Genomic DNA, 18086 nt, shown 5'->3' on the forward strand with positions numbered 1-18086 from the left:
GTCTTCAATTCCAGGTTTATAGCCTTGTCTGCTCTTCTCATTGTTCCGCGCGGCGAACCTTAAACCTAAGTGATGCCGTTTACTTACGTGGAGCTCAGTCGCATACAGAATCCGCAGCTGGTCGGTCAAGGTCAGACCCTATATTGATTTTTTGATTGGTTTTTATCTCGAGATGACATTTTGCCGACTCGAGTCGGTCCTAGCTGATTGTTTTCAACTCACATTCCTGCATCACTGCCGTTCCTCTTACTCCAACGGCCACAAGAGGTAGGCCATCCATGTCGCCCACACTCGACAGAACAAATCCTCACCAGGTCAACATATATGCCAGAAAGTCCAGAGCCTGCTTCCATACGCCTCGTATACACCATGCGATTCGCCAAAGGAACCCGCGTTGGCCGTGGATGAAGTGTGTAAGTAATGGCATGTCCCCCATCGTAAGCGCAAAACGCAAGATTCAATTCCCCAACAACCGATCTTTGTATTCACTCCACTGCTAAAAGCCTGCCTCGAAGTAGTAAAACGCGCAGGCCAGGCGGCCTGATTTAAAGGAGTGACATGAAGCAAATTTTTCTTTCCCCCCTCCGCTTCCACCCTGTGCTGCGTCGCGGCTCACCGACCGAACCCCAGCGACCAAACGTCCCCAACAGCCACCGAGGCGCCCGACGCGGTGCCAGAAACGATGGGCCGGCGACGTCGCGACGATTTTACTCCCAGATGAGGCCAGCGCACTTGGCGAACTTCTTGTGGTTGAGCTTGTTGCCCTTGGGGCCCTTCTTAGGGCCCTTCTTGGGGCCCTTCTTGGGACCCTTTTTGGGCTTCTTCTCCTCCTTCTCCTCTTCCTCGTCATCCTCGTTGTTGGTCTCGTTATCTTCGCCATCCTCCTCCTCCTCCTCTTCCTCTTCTTCCTCCTTCTCCTCGGGCTTCTTGGCGGGCTTCTTCTTCTGCGTCTTGGGCTTCTTGCCGATCTTCTTGTGCTTCTTCTCTTCGACATCGTCGCCGCAGCAGAAGACGTAGTTCTTGCCATTGTTCTGGCAGAGCTCCTCCTTGACGCCTTGAGACTGCTTAGTACACGGCCAAACCGAACAGAAAGAGTAAAAAGGGGCCGCGAGGCTGGCTTACTATACTGAGTGACGCGGTAGGCGCTCTTGGCACAATAAGCCTTCTGTCCGCGCCTGCACGTGGGTTCGGGGATCTTGGGAAATCCGCAGTGCTTGCCGTCCCAGACCTGTCAACGGTCAGTCAGAGACATTCTCTCAGTCACGGATGACGCCCCCCAAGCTGCGATGGGCCGTCCTCGAGACGTGCCAGGGACGTGGCAGGGCGGAAACTCGCCTTCTTGTGGGGGCACTCGCACGAGTTGCGGTGGTGGTTGAAGTGGCGGGGCGCGTGGCACGCCTGGCGCCTGGTCTCGGATTCCTGGCGCTGCGCGGCTGAGTAGTGCGCAACCTCGTACTCGCGCTGAACCTCGGACTTGAAGGTCTCCTTGACGCGCGACTTTTTGGCGCAGAAGAGCTTGTTGGAACGTTCCTGCCAGCAGGCGGGGTTCTTGCGGTCTGGGGAGAGCCCATTGTGTCAGTCTGCAGCTGAATGCGAAGACAGGGGGTGTATACGACGCTCTGGAGCCTTCGCCGGGAGCGATCACGAACTGGAAAAAAAGGGGGAGGGGAACTCACTGTACTCGACGAAGGTGCCCTCGTCACGAGCGCAGTATAGCTTCTCGTCGGCGCGGCACTTCTTGTACTTGAACGTCTTGACCTCCTTGTGGCGGCATTGCTTGGCCTCGACATCGTAGTACTCGCCGCGATCGCACTTGCACTGCTTCTTCCAGGGGTCGTACTCCATGTTGCCATGACAGCGGGGGGCGTGGTGGCCGCCGAGGGCCGCTCCGACCGAGTTGGGCGACGTGGTGCTCGGGGCTGCCGAGACGGTCATGGCCGCCACAGCGGCGAGGAAGACAGAAGTCAGCTGCATCGTGTCTGTGTGCTTGGATATCAGAACAAAAAAGTCGAATGATGCAGAGACAATGGGTCTGAGAAGAGAACTGGAGTGAGCGTGATGAGAAGAAGACGAGATGGGAGCAAGGAACCGGTCATGGATGGCGTGCTTTATACAACCTCTGGCCCTGTTTGTTGTGATCGTGAAGCTTCGGGCGTACTCCTGTGGCTTCTTCATCTTGGAAGGACATGGCTGGCGGGCTTGATGCAGTAGAGGTATTTTTACTACATGGTAGGCGCGATATGAAGCCTCTGTTGACATGGGCGGGGGGTTCTTGAGTAACAGTGGATCACCAAACATTGCCTATTCTCAACGAGCGTCGCGGGTCGGCTAGCAGCATTTACAAGTCGGGCTCAATCATCAGTCTGCACACATGGCAGAGCCTTCAACCCCTCGACTGAGTGAGGATTGTCGAATATCATGCCAAGATACCTGTCAGATCTAGGAATCTGATCGTCCCTTTCATCCTTAAGACGTCTTACAGACTCGGGCGCGGCTCAAGGTCTATACCCGCTTGGTGGATTGTTGACAGTGTCATGGATATTTTGGTCCACACTGGAACATCTTTGCGATGAAAGGGATTGAGAAAGCCTTCCAATGCTGTATGAAACTGTATCCGCCCCGGGCTGCTGCACGGCAACTCGATCGCATTATCACGATTTCGCCACGCCAGCCACCCTCTTCTTCCGACGTCGAAAGCTTCCGGGAAGCAAGGCTTGCAGTTGCATCATGCCACTCATTCCGGATCAGATAATCCACCGGACGCTCTGTATATCTGACAAACGTGCCGGCCACCACAGACACCATAGGACCATCCGCTTCATGTCAAGTCCTTCAATTTCGCCCCTGGTATTCCGCAAGCCTCAATGATAGCCTCGCAGCCACGAAGAACCCAGTCAGAGGAGACCCGAGTTACAGTCGGGATTGAGTTCATGGAATAGCTCATCGGGTGAAAGTATCGGAGCCCCTCCTTCATCTTTACCCCAGGTGCTTTGAGTTTGGGCCACAGCGCACGCCACTCAGCCTTAAAAGCCGGCCCGCGGTAGACAGACATGGTGGCAACTGAAGAAGCAAATTCTCTAATTGGCTGGCATCCATCCACTTATGCTTATAGGCTTGTTGGACGACAGGCTCGGCAGGGCTGATATGCGGTTGCAGAGGGAAGTTGCTCGACATGTCTCAGGAAGTCATGATCGGGAGTGGCCCTAGCCGACAACACAACGTTGTGAATAAGAAGAATAACCAAGAATTAGACGTCAACGCCAACAATGAGAAGTGAACGGAGGGCCGTGACTAGCACGTCCGAAACTTAGTCAATCCGGTTCAATTCCATCAAAACGATACCATTCATCTCTGGTACATATCATCCAGCAAAACGAAGTTCAACTTCAACAGGTATCTCGCTACGTGGTCCGAATGGGGACAGGCAAGAACGACCATCCTCGAGACCTTCCAGTCATGGGAAGCTTCAGAAATAAACAGTGGACCGCGCCAGACAAAACTCCAGAAGATGATGTCTATTCCACGCGCATCCAGCAAACCGGCAATACAAAGAAACACAAGTCGTCACAAGAGCAAATTTTCAACACACCGCTACCTGTAGCCGTTATTGTTCCAGTACGACTGGTCTGTGCCGTCACCATACTGGTTGCTGCTGAAACTGCGGTTTGGTTGGGGCGGCGCCGGACTACCCATTCGCTGGTTGCCAAATTGCTGAGGCGTAGACACGCTTCGGTTCGGCGACATGGGGAGCGGTCCCTGTGGCGGCATGCCGGGGCTCGGGGTCCTCAGGGGCGAGCGGAACTGCTGGCCGTGTGGTGATGCGGAATCACTGTACGGCGCTGGGCTGTGCATGCGAGGGCTCATCTGGTCATTGTGACCAAGCAGGGGAGCGGTAGGAGAACGCATCGCGGCCGCAGAACCAACGGCAGCGCCGGCTGCTGCTCCCGCACCCGCAGCGCCGCCGTACGAAGTGGAACCCCATCCCTTCTCGGGCAGACCACTGCTGTGAAGAGGGCTGGCCGCCGTGACGGGCATTTCGTAGCTCTCCTCACGGAAGCTGCCGTCCTTGCCAATGGAGCGGGCGTTGTATTCCATGCCTGTGGGCCCAGAGAAGCCGTCGGGGTTGACGCCACTCTTTTTGTAGCCGTCCAGCTCGACACGCTCGGCCTCGGCCCTCTTGGCGGCTTCGGCAGACTCGCGAGCTCCACGACGGCGCTGTCGAATAATGTAGAAGATCAACGCAAACACGATTATAGCGGCAACACCAGCGCCTCCGGCGTAGACGGCAATCTTGGCGCCCTGAGGAAGCTCGTCGAACTTCTCGCCAATGGATTTGTCAGGAGTTGCCAGGAGTGTTTCCTTGACGGTCGAGTTGCCTCTGTAAAAGATGCGTTAATAATGCTTCCCTTGACAATGGAGAGGTGTCGAGCAAAAGTATGTGAAACAAGGTGCAAACTCACTCGACAACTTGGATGCTCTGCCAAGAACCAGATTTGTCACCATAGACGTACTCCTTGCCGGTACTGTAGTCCTGAACATGCGCTTTCTGAACGTGCATGGTAAAGGGACCCTTGTCGTACTCGGTGTCGCCGCCAGCCCAATCCCGAGTGCCCTTGGGTAGTCTTGGGTCGCCTCCAGCCCAGATGCCGAGGTAGAGGCGCATGGGCGTCTGGGGGAACAGATTGCCGCCCTCGAGAGCGTCAGCTCTGTTGAGGACGCGGACAGACTGGCCATCGATGAACCACTCGAGGCGATCCTCAGTCCAAGTGGTGGTGTAGTTGTGGAAATCATCCCAGACGGGTGCGCCAGCGACAGGGTGATCTTTGCCTTCGGTGAAGATTTCTTTTCCCTTGCCAAAATAATTACTCAGGGCCGTGGTGCTGTTGACGCCAACGAATTCCCAATCGACCTCATCCAGGGTATCGCTGAGCCACATGACAGAGCTGATGATGCCCTTGCCGGCAGCTGCCTTGAGAATGATCTCGGTACGGCCACCGAAGAAGTAAAAATGGGAGCGGAGAGTAGGCGAATCGCCCTGCTTCGTGATGGTGAAAGCAGCACCATCCTTATCAGAGAAGGAGATGGGCCCGACATGGGTTTCCCAAAGGTCCTTCGAGGGCGTCGCGTTGAAGTTGAATGTATGCGCCATGCCCAAGGCCGGGTTCGGGGCGCAGTCAGTTTCGTTGATCGGGTTGCAATCGGAGGTGACCTGCGCGAGGGCATTCTGGGAGAGCGTCGCCAGCAGCGCAAAGGCTGGCATAACAAGTGAGGACCACATGATTGCGACTAGCAGAATGAATAATAGAATCGTCGTTGAATGTTGTCGACCAACGAAGAGAGGTGTAGTTGTAGTCGTCGGGACTGGCGTCGGCCCTTTGGCTCGGTAGTGTAATGAGTGTGTGAGATACAGCTCTGACCCAGCAGAGTGATCGTGAAAGGTCGAATCAATACGTCAAGCACCGAGAACGTCGAGGTTGAAGGTGCGTCAGTCGTGATCGCGTGGGAATTGCGAAGAATGACGACGACGGGTCGACGCTGTCGGTGTGTGAGGCGCAGGAATGCCAGTGAAGGAATGTGGGAGGAGACGCTGCGTGGTCAACGTGAGGAGGCGTCAGGTTGTCAGCGGGGTCCGAGGTGTCGTGGTCTATTAAAGAGTGTGTGCTATAGCTCTGGCGCTGCTTTCGCTCAACGAGACCCTGTCTCTCCCTCTGTGTGGCGATTCGAGCAAGTAGCAGCCGGGGACATGGGGTGGACTTACGAAGACGGGATGATGGACGGGGTCGTTTCCCAAGCGATTGAGGGAAAAGAACAAGCCAGAGGGTCAATTCAGGGGTTGCCAATGTTCGCCAATGTCGCCAATGGACGCCGTCTTCTTGGGACCTGCATCAGCCCGCAATGGAGTGTTCCCGCACCATGCTGGTTTTGGACTAGAGGCCGTTCGCAGAAACCAAACCAGGGTGCTCAGTCCATCCAGTACCCCTGACTATGAGGGGGGCGACCGGGGGGGAGCCAAGGCAGGGAGAGGGGGTCGAGAACTGGTCAGCGGATGAGGATTGGACAGCTTGTCACCGGCGAAATGCCGTGGCCAGGGACTAGACAAAGAGAATGGCGGGAATCTCGAAGGCGGTGCTTCCCATGCCGGAAGCTTGACCTCGTTGGCGCGAGTGGCCAGTTCGGCAGAGGGACGTCATGTCTGGGGCAAGAGAGACGTTCAATCTCGCGGCAAATGGACAATTCCGGCCGATGGGGACGGACAATGGACGATTGGCCGGGAAGAGGAGGTTTCTCATCATGAGCTGTGCTTGGACGAGCCCTTCGAGCTCTGCCACAGGTCAAAGCAGGTATTTGGTCGCTACCAGCACCCACCGATACCGTGCACTCGGAGGTGGGTTGAAACACTGGCAAAAGGAAGCCACCGGGAATAGTCTGAACGGAGCTCACAAAGGTACATGTAGAGGGCCCTGGCCTCCAAAAATTCAGACGGTGGGCGTCATTCGTAAAAGCTCACAACCTGAGCGATCCGGGTGGACGTTGGTGGGGGAAACGTCAGCCGGTTAGTTCGCTGGTGATCAACTGGGCAGGTTGCAGAAGAAAGCCGTTGTTCGAGAGGTGATTCCGAAACGACTGGACTCAATTAGGGGGCATTGGGGCCTGAGTGCTTTGCTTTGGAACCTTATTTAGGTACCTACCTACCTTACCTAGTAGGTACCTACCTGGTAAGGAGGTCCCTAGGACATGCCACCAAAGAGTGTTGGGAGCTACCGTAGAAGGACACAACCTGCCGACAGCGCCTGCCTCGTTGTGAGGGTGCGCCTGCCTGATACGATATCAAGACTGGGCAGTGACGGTGCTCACAGTGGCAGCGGGCAGCAGGGCGAGCACAGGTACGGCAGCGGCAGTGGCAGCGACAGCACCTAGTGGTCTTGCCTCGCAAAGCCTGTGAATCACTGGTGGTGCTGACATAGGGATCCCCTCCCAATCTCTGCTCGCCCCCACCCTTCCTCTCTCCCTCAAGTCCCTCTGTTTACTTGTGCATCTCTCTCCCTCTATCTACAGTTTCTCCACCTACACGCGCAGGCTCCAGAGGGCAGTGCGGCTGGGCCCCAACAGCATACCGGCTCTCGCAGGCGCTGGACTACTCTGAAAGCGCAGGGATGTCCTATTCAGACGACATGACAGCTCGCAGTGGCACGGGATTATTGGGAACTTGGACTGTCATCTATACCCTCATCATGAGCTCCTCGTCCACCTGGCGATAGCACCCCCACGCCTTTTCTTGATCCGATCGCGGCACGCCCCTCCTTAGAGGCTAGAACGCTTGGGTCCCTTCCATACCGCCAACCACGGGCCTCGCTGATGGTGAAATCGGCATTGCGTAAGCTGAATCACCTATTCCCTCTTTCACTGCTTTTTGGCTTTGGCTTGGGACCTGGGTCTTTGTTCAGTGGCCTGAGCCTTTTGATAGATGACTCTGCCGACTTCCGGCCTGGGCAAAAGAAGCTGAAGATATTTTCAAGGGCATCGTGATATCGCTCCAACGTGCGGCCTTTCCCTCTTCTTCATCCTTCTTTCCTTCCTTCTCTCGCCTCCATAATTCAACTTCGCGAGTCCATCCCTCGAGGGCCTCAACAACGCTGCTCCTCTAGTCCCACTAGAACACGACTACGATACCACGCACGTTCAATCATGAGCCACGAGAACGGCCTGCAAGTGGCCCCCAACCACAGTGCTGGCGCTGCATCGGACAGCGACGCGACGACGCAGGAGCTCCCTCGGCACGTTGCTCAGCAGCCGCCGCCGCGCAAGACCTGGCTCGAATGGCTTCGCGATGACGTCCACGTCAATCACACAGATCTCCCCCTCTTCGCCTGCTGCTTCATCTCGGGTCTCTGCGACAGTGTCACCGTCAACGCCTCGAACGTCTTCGTGAGCATGCAGACGGGCAACACCATCTTCCTGGCCCTCGGCGCCGCCAGCCTCCCCTACGGAGACCCTTATCGCTGGCTGCGCTCTCTCGTCTCCATCGGCTCATTCGCCCTGGGCTGCTTCACCTTCGCGCACACCCGTCATTTCCAGCCCAAGCGCAAGGCCACTCTTGCCGTGTCCTTCCTCGCACAGGCCGCCGCTATTTGGATCGCCGCCATCCTGGCCCAGACGGGCGTCGTCGCCGACTACAATCGCCGCAACGTCCCCAGCTTCAACGACGACCTCGGCGCCGCCACGCAGTCTCACCACAGCCACATTGTACTTCTACCCGTCGCCCTGATCGCTTGGCAGTTTGGCGGTCAGATCGTCTCGAGCCGTGTCCTCGGCTACAACGAGGTGCCCACCTGTGTCTTGACGAGCGTCTACTGCGACCTGCTGTCTGACCCCAAGATCCTGGCCCCCCTCAAGGAGAACCCGAAGCGTAACCGTCGTTTCCTCGCCATCCTTCTGCTTCTCCTCGGCGGCATCGTGAGCGGCTGGATTCAGAGGAGCGCCGCCGGCACGACCACTGTCCTGTGGATTGCTGGCTTCATCAAGGTCGTCATTGCCGTATGCTGGCTGGCCTGGCCCAGCAAGACTCTTGAACCCAAGAGCGAGAAGTGAGTGGCCCAGAGCGCACACGGAACGGAAATGAACACACACGCGCGCATACACACACAGCGGAGAGCTTGCGAGTTCAATTAGATACCCAGCATGAACACTGTCGACGATGGACGAAGCAGTAGGGCATTGCGAGACGTGCAGAAGTGGACCCGGACATAATGAAGCCATCGATAGAGTAATAGATTGGGGTTCTGGGCAAGACCCTTAATAGATCATCATCGTCACCATCCGATCGGTAGCCTCTACAGCAGCACTGGGGAACCCCGCAGCATTCCATCGATAGAGTGCAGATGTCTAGGCAAGTGTCCTGAGATCGATGCAACCAAACGCCGTCTCAGAACTCGGCCATTCCTGGTGGCCTCCGTCTCGAATGTCGATCACGAACCAGCTCCTCCTCCCTTCAGAGCATCGTCATCAGGCCGACCACCATGTACGATGGCATAATTCAACCCTCCATTACAGCACGAGACCCTGCATGACCGTCGTGCATTGGTTGAAATATCGCAGGGTCCTTTCTCAACACGTCCAAATTATTGGCTCGGTAGGCACAGAACCCCTGCTCTTTACCACTGACGTCACGCCCAACGACCCCTATACTGTCGATCACCACCAAACAGGTTTGCCGTATTCGACGTCCAACCCCCGCGGCGCACGGCGCCCAATTACTGGACAGAAGACAGGTCGTGATGGCATGGCATGCCGCCTGGCATCATTGACAGGGTCTGCCAAGTAGAGGCTTTTCAGGAGGAATGTCTCCTCTCTCCCAGTGCGTGAAGAGAGGGAATAGAAATATCGTCTGTTCGCCCAGTCTTGCCGAGCTTTTAGAAACCTTCTATCTATCAATCTCAATCCATCAAGACTATTTGGCTCCTCGGCACATCACTCCACACTTCCAAGTCACAGACCCTCTTGCAGAGACTATCATTCATCATACGCCATGCCTTTCTTCTCAGGCCGCCGTGAGCCCTCCCCACCGCCCCGGGAGCCCACTCCTCCTCCCGTCGAAGAACCCCGCCGCCGTGGCTTCTTCTCCGGCCGCCGCGACCCTTCCCCCCCACGCCAGGCTCCCGTACCCCAGCACGCCGCCGTTCACGAGCCCCCTCGCAAGAAGGGCGGCCTCTTTGGCTCCCTCCGCGACCGCTCGCCCTCGCCCGTGCGCGACAACCACGCCGTCCAGCACCCGTCCCAAGACCCTCACCACCGCTCGACGGGTGGCGGCGGCGGTCTCTTCCACCGCAACCGCGGCCGCTCGCCCTCGCCGGCTCGCACATCCGTCTCGTCTCTCTCCTCCGCCGGCGGCAGCTCCTACCACACGGGTCCCACGCGTTCGGGGTCCGTCTCGACGCACGGCACACGGGGCAAGCGCGGCCTGCTCTCGAAGCGCGGCGGCCGCTACGACGAGGCCGACATGGACCCGTCGGTGCTGTCGGCGCGCGAGCGCGTCATGGGCGCCGAGCAGGCCGAGAAGGACGCCGACCGCGCGCTCATGGCGGCGAGGGAGAGCGTCGCGGCCGCGCGGGAGGAGGTCAGGCGCGTCGAGGAGGAGGCGAGGGAGGATGCCAGGCGGGCCAAGGTCAAGCAGTACCATGCCAAGGAGGTGTCGAAGAGGGGGAAGGCACTCGGTCGCTTCAGCTAAGCTCGTGCTCTTGTAACGACTTGATGTGTGCACTTCTTTTGCTAGTTTGTATGAATACCCAAGCGCTTTTTGATCTCATTCCAAGATGTCCTGATGTGGTCCTTGTCGGTGATGGTAGATTCGCACCGAAGCCTGTCTTCATTGATTTGTCTACCGGGGTTCTCGGCGACTTATACTGGTTCATATCACGAACACGGCCAAGGTGAACGATCTGCAGGTACAAATCATTCGAGTGGTCTCTGGAGATTGTTGTCGCACAGTGTTTCCGTAACGCACGAGTCTAGAGGTGTTGCAAATGAATCGATCAGCTGTACTTTGCGAAGGTGTTGCCCAACTTGCTGGCTTCATGGCATGGCGAGTAGCCCTTCATGACGACCAACGCTGATTCAGCCACAACACTCTATCTATCTATGGCATCTTCAACCATTTTGCTTCAATCAAGAATTCGTTGCTGGTACAGCAGCATCAAGCTGGTTTTCTACACGTGCCCATCCGCATCAAGTTGCCACAGGCTGCTTGCACAGCTTGAGGGGTCCGAGAGGACTTTACACTTACAGGGTTGCCGCCGAACTTGCACATGTATCGGCCCCACCTCACACCCCACAGCGGCCCACGACAGCTTCATTTCCCACCACCAGGGTGGAAATGCCAAAAACATCAAAAACATACAACATCGGGGATTCGCTGGTGGTCACCCACCCAACTACTAGTCCAACCCTTACTGGCTTGTCTATGGGAGAGCGGACGGGATCCCGAATTTTCCAGTAGGTGTGGTCGTATGTGCTAGAGAGCTATGTTTTGGAGCATTAACCAGTTTTCATCGCGAGTTGACAGCTGTGCCATATGAACCTTGGACAATCAATTTCAGCGTGTTAAACCACATCTTTGTCGTATCATTGACAGTAGTGACTGTGCTTGCAAGTTCTCATCCACTTTTATTTCATCGTTCGAACAGATGCCCCTGGAGGAGGCCGTTGCAGCCAGTTTTAAGGTTCTGCCGCAGGGTCCTAATGAAAACACCATGATGACCATCCAGGAAGACAAGTTATCAAGTGCAGCAGTATATGCTCAGACTCCAGAAACTCAAACCTTTCTGCGACTGATCTTCGAATGCTATATATGACCTGGTCGTGAACATGTTCTCATCGCCCAGCACTAATAAACCATTGCAACGCAGCATCAAAGTTCGTCGTCATGGTCAAGCGGCATGCGACATGCGACACCCAAACCACTTCCTTTTTGCTAGTCGACAGGGAAGCAAGCCGCGTCTTTCACTTCTGAACGCCCTGCAGCGAGGAGGAAAGCGCCCATGAATCAACGACAAAGCCCGCGTCCTTCCCGTTCTCGAAAGCCGCGCCCGCCTTGCGCCGTGTAAGTGCGGCTTCCGCGCGCAAGCCCCCGGCGGAGCCTTGCAAGTGCACTCTCACGAGAAAGAACCCAGGCGTTGACGTGACTGACGACTCACCAGTATCGCCAACACGTGGAAGGTCCAAGAGTCCCGCATAGGCCCAGGTCTCGTTGTCTACTCTCACAGCTATCACGTACTCAACCAGCAAGATTCCGTCCGAACAGTGGCTTTGAAGCCAGACCAGCTTCCATCGAAATATCGGCTGTCTCATCAGGCTTCCAGAGATACCCTTTGAGGTTGACCTGCCATCCGAAGCTGTTCGTCCAAGGGTCAGTCCGTTTCCAAGTAGACAGCAGACTCCTGCCGCCGACCAGATGAGTGGAAAGCCTCCGCAGTGACTGACAGTGACTCTGCCCTCCAGCAAGCAAGCACCGGCGTCTCATATAAACGCCGACAGAGCCTTCTCCTCGTCACTCTCGCCCGTCTAAGTCTATAGCAACGATGCCTCTCTATCAAGATATTGAGACCCTCAAGCAGAAGCTCGGCGGCGCCTACGCCTCGGTCCTCGTCATCCTGCATGAGAGGCAGCGCGAGCGCGAGCGGCTCGCCATGGAAGCCAAGATCAAAGCCAAGAAGGAGGCCGAGGACAAGGCCCAGAAGGAGGCCGAGGCCGAGGAAAAGGCCAGAGAGGAGGTCGAGGCCGCCGCCAAGAAGGAGGCCGACGAGGCCACCAAGAAGGAGCGGCAGCAGCGTCGGGAGGCTCTCCGCCCGCCCCGCCTCCAGATGAGCCTCATCATGAAGGTGGCCACGCACCTCTCCGAGCAGGACGACGACGAGTACGACGACGCGTACCTGTCGACGGCCGAGCTGGCTGAGGGAACGAGCCACTACGCCGACAATGACTGGACCTTTGTTCAGAGACCTTTCCGCCGTTGAGCGGGCCGGCGCGCCCTGGCTTGTCAGTACACGTGAAAGACGGCCCCCCCTTATTTTTGCCTTGTGGACGGTTTCGGGGAGGGCCTGCAGGGACTGAGGTAGTCGGGACCTGACGGAACGTTGCGCACTTTGTGGCGGTTGGGTCTAGTCAGCCATCTGGTATGATGAACGGGATCGCGATAGTGGACTTCCTCAGAGAGACGTCATCCAGGTCAACTCAGGGTCGATGGCAAACTCCATCGACGGAGTCGTCGTGCATCGAGTTGCAATGCCATTCCGATCATCAATCTGCGAGAGACTTCCTCCACGACTTCAGTGCATGTCACGACGTAGTGCATCGTGTTCTAGCTTTCCGATGGCTGTGTGTACACACCCAAGCCACCAGCTGTGCAGCATGAGCGGACGGCGAGATCCAATCAAAGTGTCAACGGTGATCAGCATAAGTTGAAACATGGACGTAATGTGGGGGGAATCTGCGGTTTGGGGGAAGCGGTTTGGGGCGCACCCAAGCCACATGGTCGATGACGCAGGTGGCATTCTGATGAGGAACCGTCACAAACAGAGACGTCAGTGTACAAGTAGCGAGATGTGCCATAGCACAGACGCAGCGATGGCCTTTGCATGAACATTGGCCTCTATCGGGCGGGTGACCACCTCGCAGCCAGGGATTGATCTACGCGGCTGCGATGGATGGTCATGATGAGGCAATGTGGAGGGCATACGGTCAAGGACCATCAAAGTGTCTGAGGAGGTACCTGAGTACACTGCTTTGACCCCGGAGCATTCGCTACGGTGGACTAGCAGACGCGTGCTCAAGACCCTGAAAATGAAAGAATGACGGTGGGCGGCTTGCATGTTCGGAGGGCTCCGAGTTGGAGAACGGGCGAGGGGTCCGCGAGAACAGCGTGCATAGCAAGATGCCCGTTGCACTGCACGGCAAGGGCGTCGACATGGGCTGCCGATTCGCTGCGAGATCCATCTCTCGAGGAGGAGGCCAAGTCGCTGGGTGAAGCGGCGACGGAGAGCAAGATCCGAGTGCACATCTTTCGTCTTTGGGAGAACTGGAGAGGGACAGAGAGGAAAAAGAAATGTGGGACGCCCAATACTCAGTCATGCCTTCACCCCACCGTCATTCCCAGAATAGCTGCGCAAGAGGTTGGTCGTGGAAACATGGGAAGCGCGGCGGCAGCAGCATCGTGTTGTGGAAGGCGTGGGAGGGGACATCAGACGTCAGCGGAGCCCCTCATACCTCTGACGAGAGCAACGCTGGATGGATGAAGGAACGGCGCAAGCTGGGTACCTCAGGGACCTAGGTAGGTACATGTAGACAGGTAGGTAGGCAGGTAGGTAGGCAGGTAGGTAGGCAAACGAGACAAGCAACCCATCTGCAAGCCACACGCAAGGCACTAGCGGTCAAGTATTTTTTTCTTTGCTCGAGACAAGGGTCAAGCCACAGACTCGCAGACTGCGTTCTACAGGTACTGGTGGTGCACGCTACGTCATAGGCACAGTCCCACGGCGGGGATAGGGACCAGCACAAGGGAGGGGCCTGGCTGCGGGCGCGGGGCACGAAGCCACAAGCAGGCGAAGGCCATGGGCTGCAAGGCCCCTCCCCTTCCTTCCTTGGCTCTTTGACCTTGGCGCCCTCGTCTCGTGCAGGTGCAGATGGGACGAAAAAACAGTTCGAATGTTGGATGATGTAACGTCGGAACCGGTATGTAGACCCCTTTTTGGGTCTTCGGCGGATTCGGCGAGGGGAAAGTGATGAGCATGCAAATGGGTTTTGTCCCCCCCCCCCCCCCCCGGGGGCCTTCTGATGGGGGTGGCCGCCGTCCTGATCGAGTGATGCGCGCGCGCGATGCACAAACGTACATGATGAAAGGGGCGACACGCTGACGAATGCCATCAACAGATCGGCAACGTAGAGAGTCGAGGGCTTCTTCAAACTGGGCGGATGATGCCGGCAGAGTGTCTTTGGCACCTGTCAGGTTGGTGATACCTCTCCCACGCGGTACCAAGGTGAGGTAGATGCGCAGGAAGGTCGGTACAGGTGTTGCGATTTGGGTGGCAGGGGTGGGTACTAGTCGCGCAGACCAGGGCACATGAGATGCCTGGAAAGTGACGACGCTGTAAGGCAACTGGCTTCTTCTTTTTTTTTTCTGGTGCGGCATCATGATTCAATCCTTGGACCTTACCTTCAGCAGCAATTGCCCGGCGGCATGCATGGCTTGGGATGACCTGGTACCTAGGTATGTAGACACGGAGTAGTTTTGACCGGCAGCGGTGATGGGCCTGTACATCTAGTCCGTAGCTCGGTACTCGCAGAGGGCACCGAGACGAAGGTGAAATGTTGCATGACGAGCGCCACCATTCACGTCTGAACTTGATCCTGCCCTCCATGTCTCTTGGTGTCTGTCTGTCGACCCAGGTCAGGCAGGTACTGCAGCTACTAACCTACAGGTACCATCTGGACGTGTGTGATGCTCCATCAACCCCTCAAAGCCCATCCAGCTCATCTCCCACCCGTCTGCCTACCCACCTGGTACCCTGTCAGAGATCCCATCCGCCGTCGTCACCGATACTGGATGGGTACATCAGCACCCCACTTCCCTGCCAGCCAGACTAGTGCTAAACCCGCCCATTGCGGTGTATCGTCCCCTCCCCCCACCATCCATTGCCTGCTGCTGCTTCTTCTCCACTGGGATTGGGATTATCCACCAGCACCTGCCTTAGCATACGCCCGGTTTTCAGTAGCCAGCCAGCGTCTTGTTCCACGAACACTTCCTTCACCTTCTTGCGCCTGACAAACCCAGCTTGCAACAGCTAAAAGCTCGCCAATCCCAAGTCTCCCACCCGCCTCAGCATTGGTAGCCAAGAACGGAAGAGAAGCACAAGAGGAAAAAAAAAAAGAAAAAGTTCGCCTCAAGCTGCTCATGAACCCTGAGCGAGTCACCAGCCATTCCCCGGAAGCACTAGCTACGGGTCCAATTGCAAACCACCATCAACCCACCGCCTTGCCCTCAACCGACAAGCGTACAGTATAAGACGTCGGTATCACCGAAATCTTTCCCGTCGTTCGCCCCTCTTCGTCTCTCGCGCCCGACTGGCGTGTTTTTCGACCTTTTTCCCAACCTGAACCGTCCTGAGGGCCCGCCGCATGATCAAGCCTTGTTGAGCCTCAACGCCACGCACTCCTACCTCTTCTGCCCCTCCCCAACTACTCCCAAGGCCGACTCGGGCTCGGATTCGTCACCTTCGCCGTCACTCCGGGTGTTTCTTTCCACCACGAAAGCGACCGCGATAGCATAGCCCGCGCAGCCTGACGATCCCAACGCATACATTACTCGACTGGCAAGATGGCAGATCTCAACACGCCCGACTCTGTTCCTGCGACGCCTGACGGCACGTACGATGGCCCGGACGGTCTCGACAGCCCCGCATCCCCAGGCTCGGTCAATTCCTCAGAAGCCAGCACGCCTCTCGAGGGTCCCGTCGACTCCCCTCCTGACAATATTCGGAGGCTCCCCTCCCTTCGCACCGTCTCCGACCCTCCCAACATGACCGCCTCCTCCACACCCCTCGGCTTCTTGGGCGACGCTCGGCGCCCCCGGCCAGCCGCTGCCTCCATGATGGGCGGTGGTGTTCAGAACGATATCATGGCGAGGGCACGAGCGCTGCATCTGCAGCGAATGAACAAACCCGTCACCCCGAACGCGCCTCCCAGCACACCGGCTTCCCCCGCTGGCCAGTCGCCCGGCGGCATGCTGCCCGGCGGCGTTCCGAGGCTCCCAGGTGGCATACCCATGATGCGCCCAACACCGGGCCCTCTGCCTCACTCTGCCCCCGCCATCCCTACCAAGGCGTCCGGAGGACGGAAGAAGCCGGGCTTGACGCTGTCAGCCATGGGAGGAGGACCTCCTACCCCCGCACCCGGCGCCGGCGGTGCACCAAACGGCAATGCCAATGCGAACGGGAACGGCAACAGCTTTGGTTCCAAGATGGACGACTTCAAAAAGTATATTGACTCCGAAAAGGGCTGGATCACGTTTGACGGCGCCGCCACAATCACGCGAACTGGGGTCAACTTCGCCAATGGCCAGACTTTCCGCATATCCCTCGATGAGGTGGAGGTGCTTGACGAACTCGGCAAGGGCAATTATGGCACAGTGTATAAAGTGAAGCACACAAAGCCGAGAAAACCGCGGTTTGGCGCAGGTCTGAGCGGTGTCAAGAGCCTCGATCACTCCGTTTCGGACCCTACGCCTGTGGCGAAGAGCGACGACACCGTCGACCCTCAGCAGACTACGCCCACAGCCAAGGAAGATGGCACGACTGGTGTTATCATGGCCATGAAGGAGATGAGGTTAGAGCTCGAGGAGGCCAAGTTTACGACGATTCTTCGCGAGCTTGTGATTCTGCACAAGTGCGTCTCGCCCTACATCATCGATTTCTACGGGGCCTTCTTCCAAGAGGGTGCGGTCTATCTCTGCATCGAGTTCATGGATGGTGGTTCCATCGATAAGCTCTACACCGGCGGCGTCCCTGAGAACGTGCTTCGCAAGATCACATATTCCACTGTCCAGGGTCTCAAGACGCTCAAAGATGACCACAACATCATCCACCGCGATGTCAAGCCTACCAACATTCTCGTCAACACGCGAGGCCAGGTCAAGGTCTGCGATTTCGGCGTCAGCGGCAACCTCGTCGCAAGCATGGCCAAGACCAACATTGGCTGCCAGAGCTACATGGCACCCGAGAGGATATCGGGCGGTGGCATGGCTACGGGCGCAGACGGCACCTACAGCGTGCAGAGCGACATTTGGAGCTTGGGTCTCACCATTATCGAGTGCGCCATGGGCCAGTATCCCTACCCACCAGAGGTGTCTTCGACAATCTTCAGCCAGCTGAGCGTACGTCGTATTTCCACTGGCCTCTTCTCAAAATCCTTGCTGACATTTTTTCCTAGGCGATTGTCGAAGGTGACCCACCTGACCTGCCGGAGAGCTTTTCCAGCACAGCCCGCGACTTTGTGCAGCGCTGTCTGAACAAGGTGCCCAAGGACCGTCCCACGTATGCCATGCTTCTCCAGCACCCCTGGCTCGCACCTCTTTCCAAGCCAGAGACGATCGCGGAAGAGGCCGAGGAGGGCGACGAAGCCGACGCCGTCGCCGATGCCGTCGGCAACATGAACCTGACATCCTCCACGGATGACGAGGAGGTCGCCGACTGGGTCAAGGGCGTCCTGGAGAAAAAGAGGCTAGGCAAGCTGGGCGCAGGCTCACTGAAGCCGGCTCTCCACGCGGCGCCGCTCGGTGTCAGTCCCGTCGGCAGCCCGCTGGCCTAGAAGAAGCCATCGACATTGCAGCAAGCTGGCTTCATGTACTTTGATCATTCCCTTTCGTCACAGAGAAGCAGGTCTTCGCAGGCATACACTTTGGCTTTTTTGTTTCTTATTTTCTTTTCGTTTCTTTACGTTCTCAACTCTTCACGATCACGAGCAGCTATTTTAACGCATGGCGTGGAGGAAGGGGGGGCCAAGGGGGGTCCCGTACTCTAACCCCTTGTATACGAAATGGG

General features: G+C 57.1%; 6 protein-coding genes across 6 annotated transcripts; 4 read left to right on the forward strand and 2 right to left on the reverse strand.

Moving 5' to 3' along the window:
* Positions 1 to 707: 707 nt before the first annotated feature.
* On the reverse strand, positions 708 to 1974 carry D7B24_000637 (uncharacterized protein; the record flags this gene model as incomplete). Its single annotated transcript, XM_028634889.1, has 4 exons — positions 708 to 1054; positions 1123 to 1228; positions 1336 to 1556; positions 1677 to 1974. The coding sequence occupies 4 exons, from the start codon at positions 1972 to 1974 to the stop codon at positions 708 to 710; spliced, it is 972 nt and encodes a 323-aa protein (XP_028498078.1).
* A 1617-nt stretch (positions 1975 to 3591) lies between these two features.
* On the reverse strand, positions 3592 to 5278 carry D7B24_000638 (uncharacterized protein; the record flags this gene model as incomplete). The annotated part of the gene is made up of 2 exons (XM_028634890.1): positions 3592 to 4378; positions 4461 to 5278. 2 exons carry the CDS (start codon positions 5276 to 5278, stop codon positions 3592 to 3594), a joined length of 1605 nt encoding a protein of 534 aa, XP_028498079.1.
* A 2408-nt stretch (positions 5279 to 7686) lies between these two features.
* D7B24_000639 (uncharacterized protein) lies at positions 7687 to 8589 on the forward strand (the record flags this gene model as incomplete). The annotated part of the gene is made up of 1 exon (XM_028634891.1): positions 7687 to 8589. The coding sequence occupies one exon, from the start codon at positions 7687 to 7689 to the stop codon at positions 8587 to 8589; it is 903 nt and encodes a 300-aa protein (XP_028498080.1).
* Positions 8590 to 9526: 937 nt separating this feature from the next.
* D7B24_000640 (uncharacterized protein) lies at positions 9527 to 10225 on the forward strand (the record flags this gene model as incomplete). Its single annotated transcript, XM_028634892.1, has 1 exon — positions 9527 to 10225. The coding sequence occupies one exon, from the start codon at positions 9527 to 9529 to the stop codon at positions 10223 to 10225; it is 699 nt and encodes a 232-aa protein (XP_028498081.1).
* A 1849-nt stretch (positions 10226 to 12074) lies between these two features.
* D7B24_000641 (uncharacterized protein) lies at positions 12075 to 12509 on the forward strand (the record flags this gene model as incomplete). Its single annotated transcript, XM_028634893.1, has 1 exon — positions 12075 to 12509. The coding sequence occupies one exon, from the start codon at positions 12075 to 12077 to the stop codon at positions 12507 to 12509; it is 435 nt and encodes a 144-aa protein (XP_028498082.1).
* A 3356-nt stretch (positions 12510 to 15865) lies between these two features.
* On the forward strand, positions 15866 to 17853 carry MAP2K5 (Dual specificity mitogen-activated protein kinase kinase 5; the record flags this gene model as incomplete). Its single annotated transcript, XM_028634894.1, has 2 exons — positions 15866 to 17419; positions 17476 to 17853. 2 exons carry the CDS (start codon positions 15866 to 15868, stop codon positions 17851 to 17853), a joined length of 1932 nt encoding a protein of 643 aa, XP_028498083.1.
* Between the last annotated feature and the right edge of the window lie 233 nt (positions 17854 to 18086).

The sequence above is a fragment of the Verticillium nonalfalfae genome (assembly GCF_003724135.2).
Source record: "Verticillium nonalfalfae strain VnAa140/NRRL 66861 chromosome Unknown scaffold_11, whole genome shotgun sequence".
NCBI classification, from domain to species: domain Eukaryota; kingdom Fungi; phylum Ascomycota; class Sordariomycetes; order Glomerellales; family Plectosphaerellaceae; genus Verticillium; species Verticillium nonalfalfae.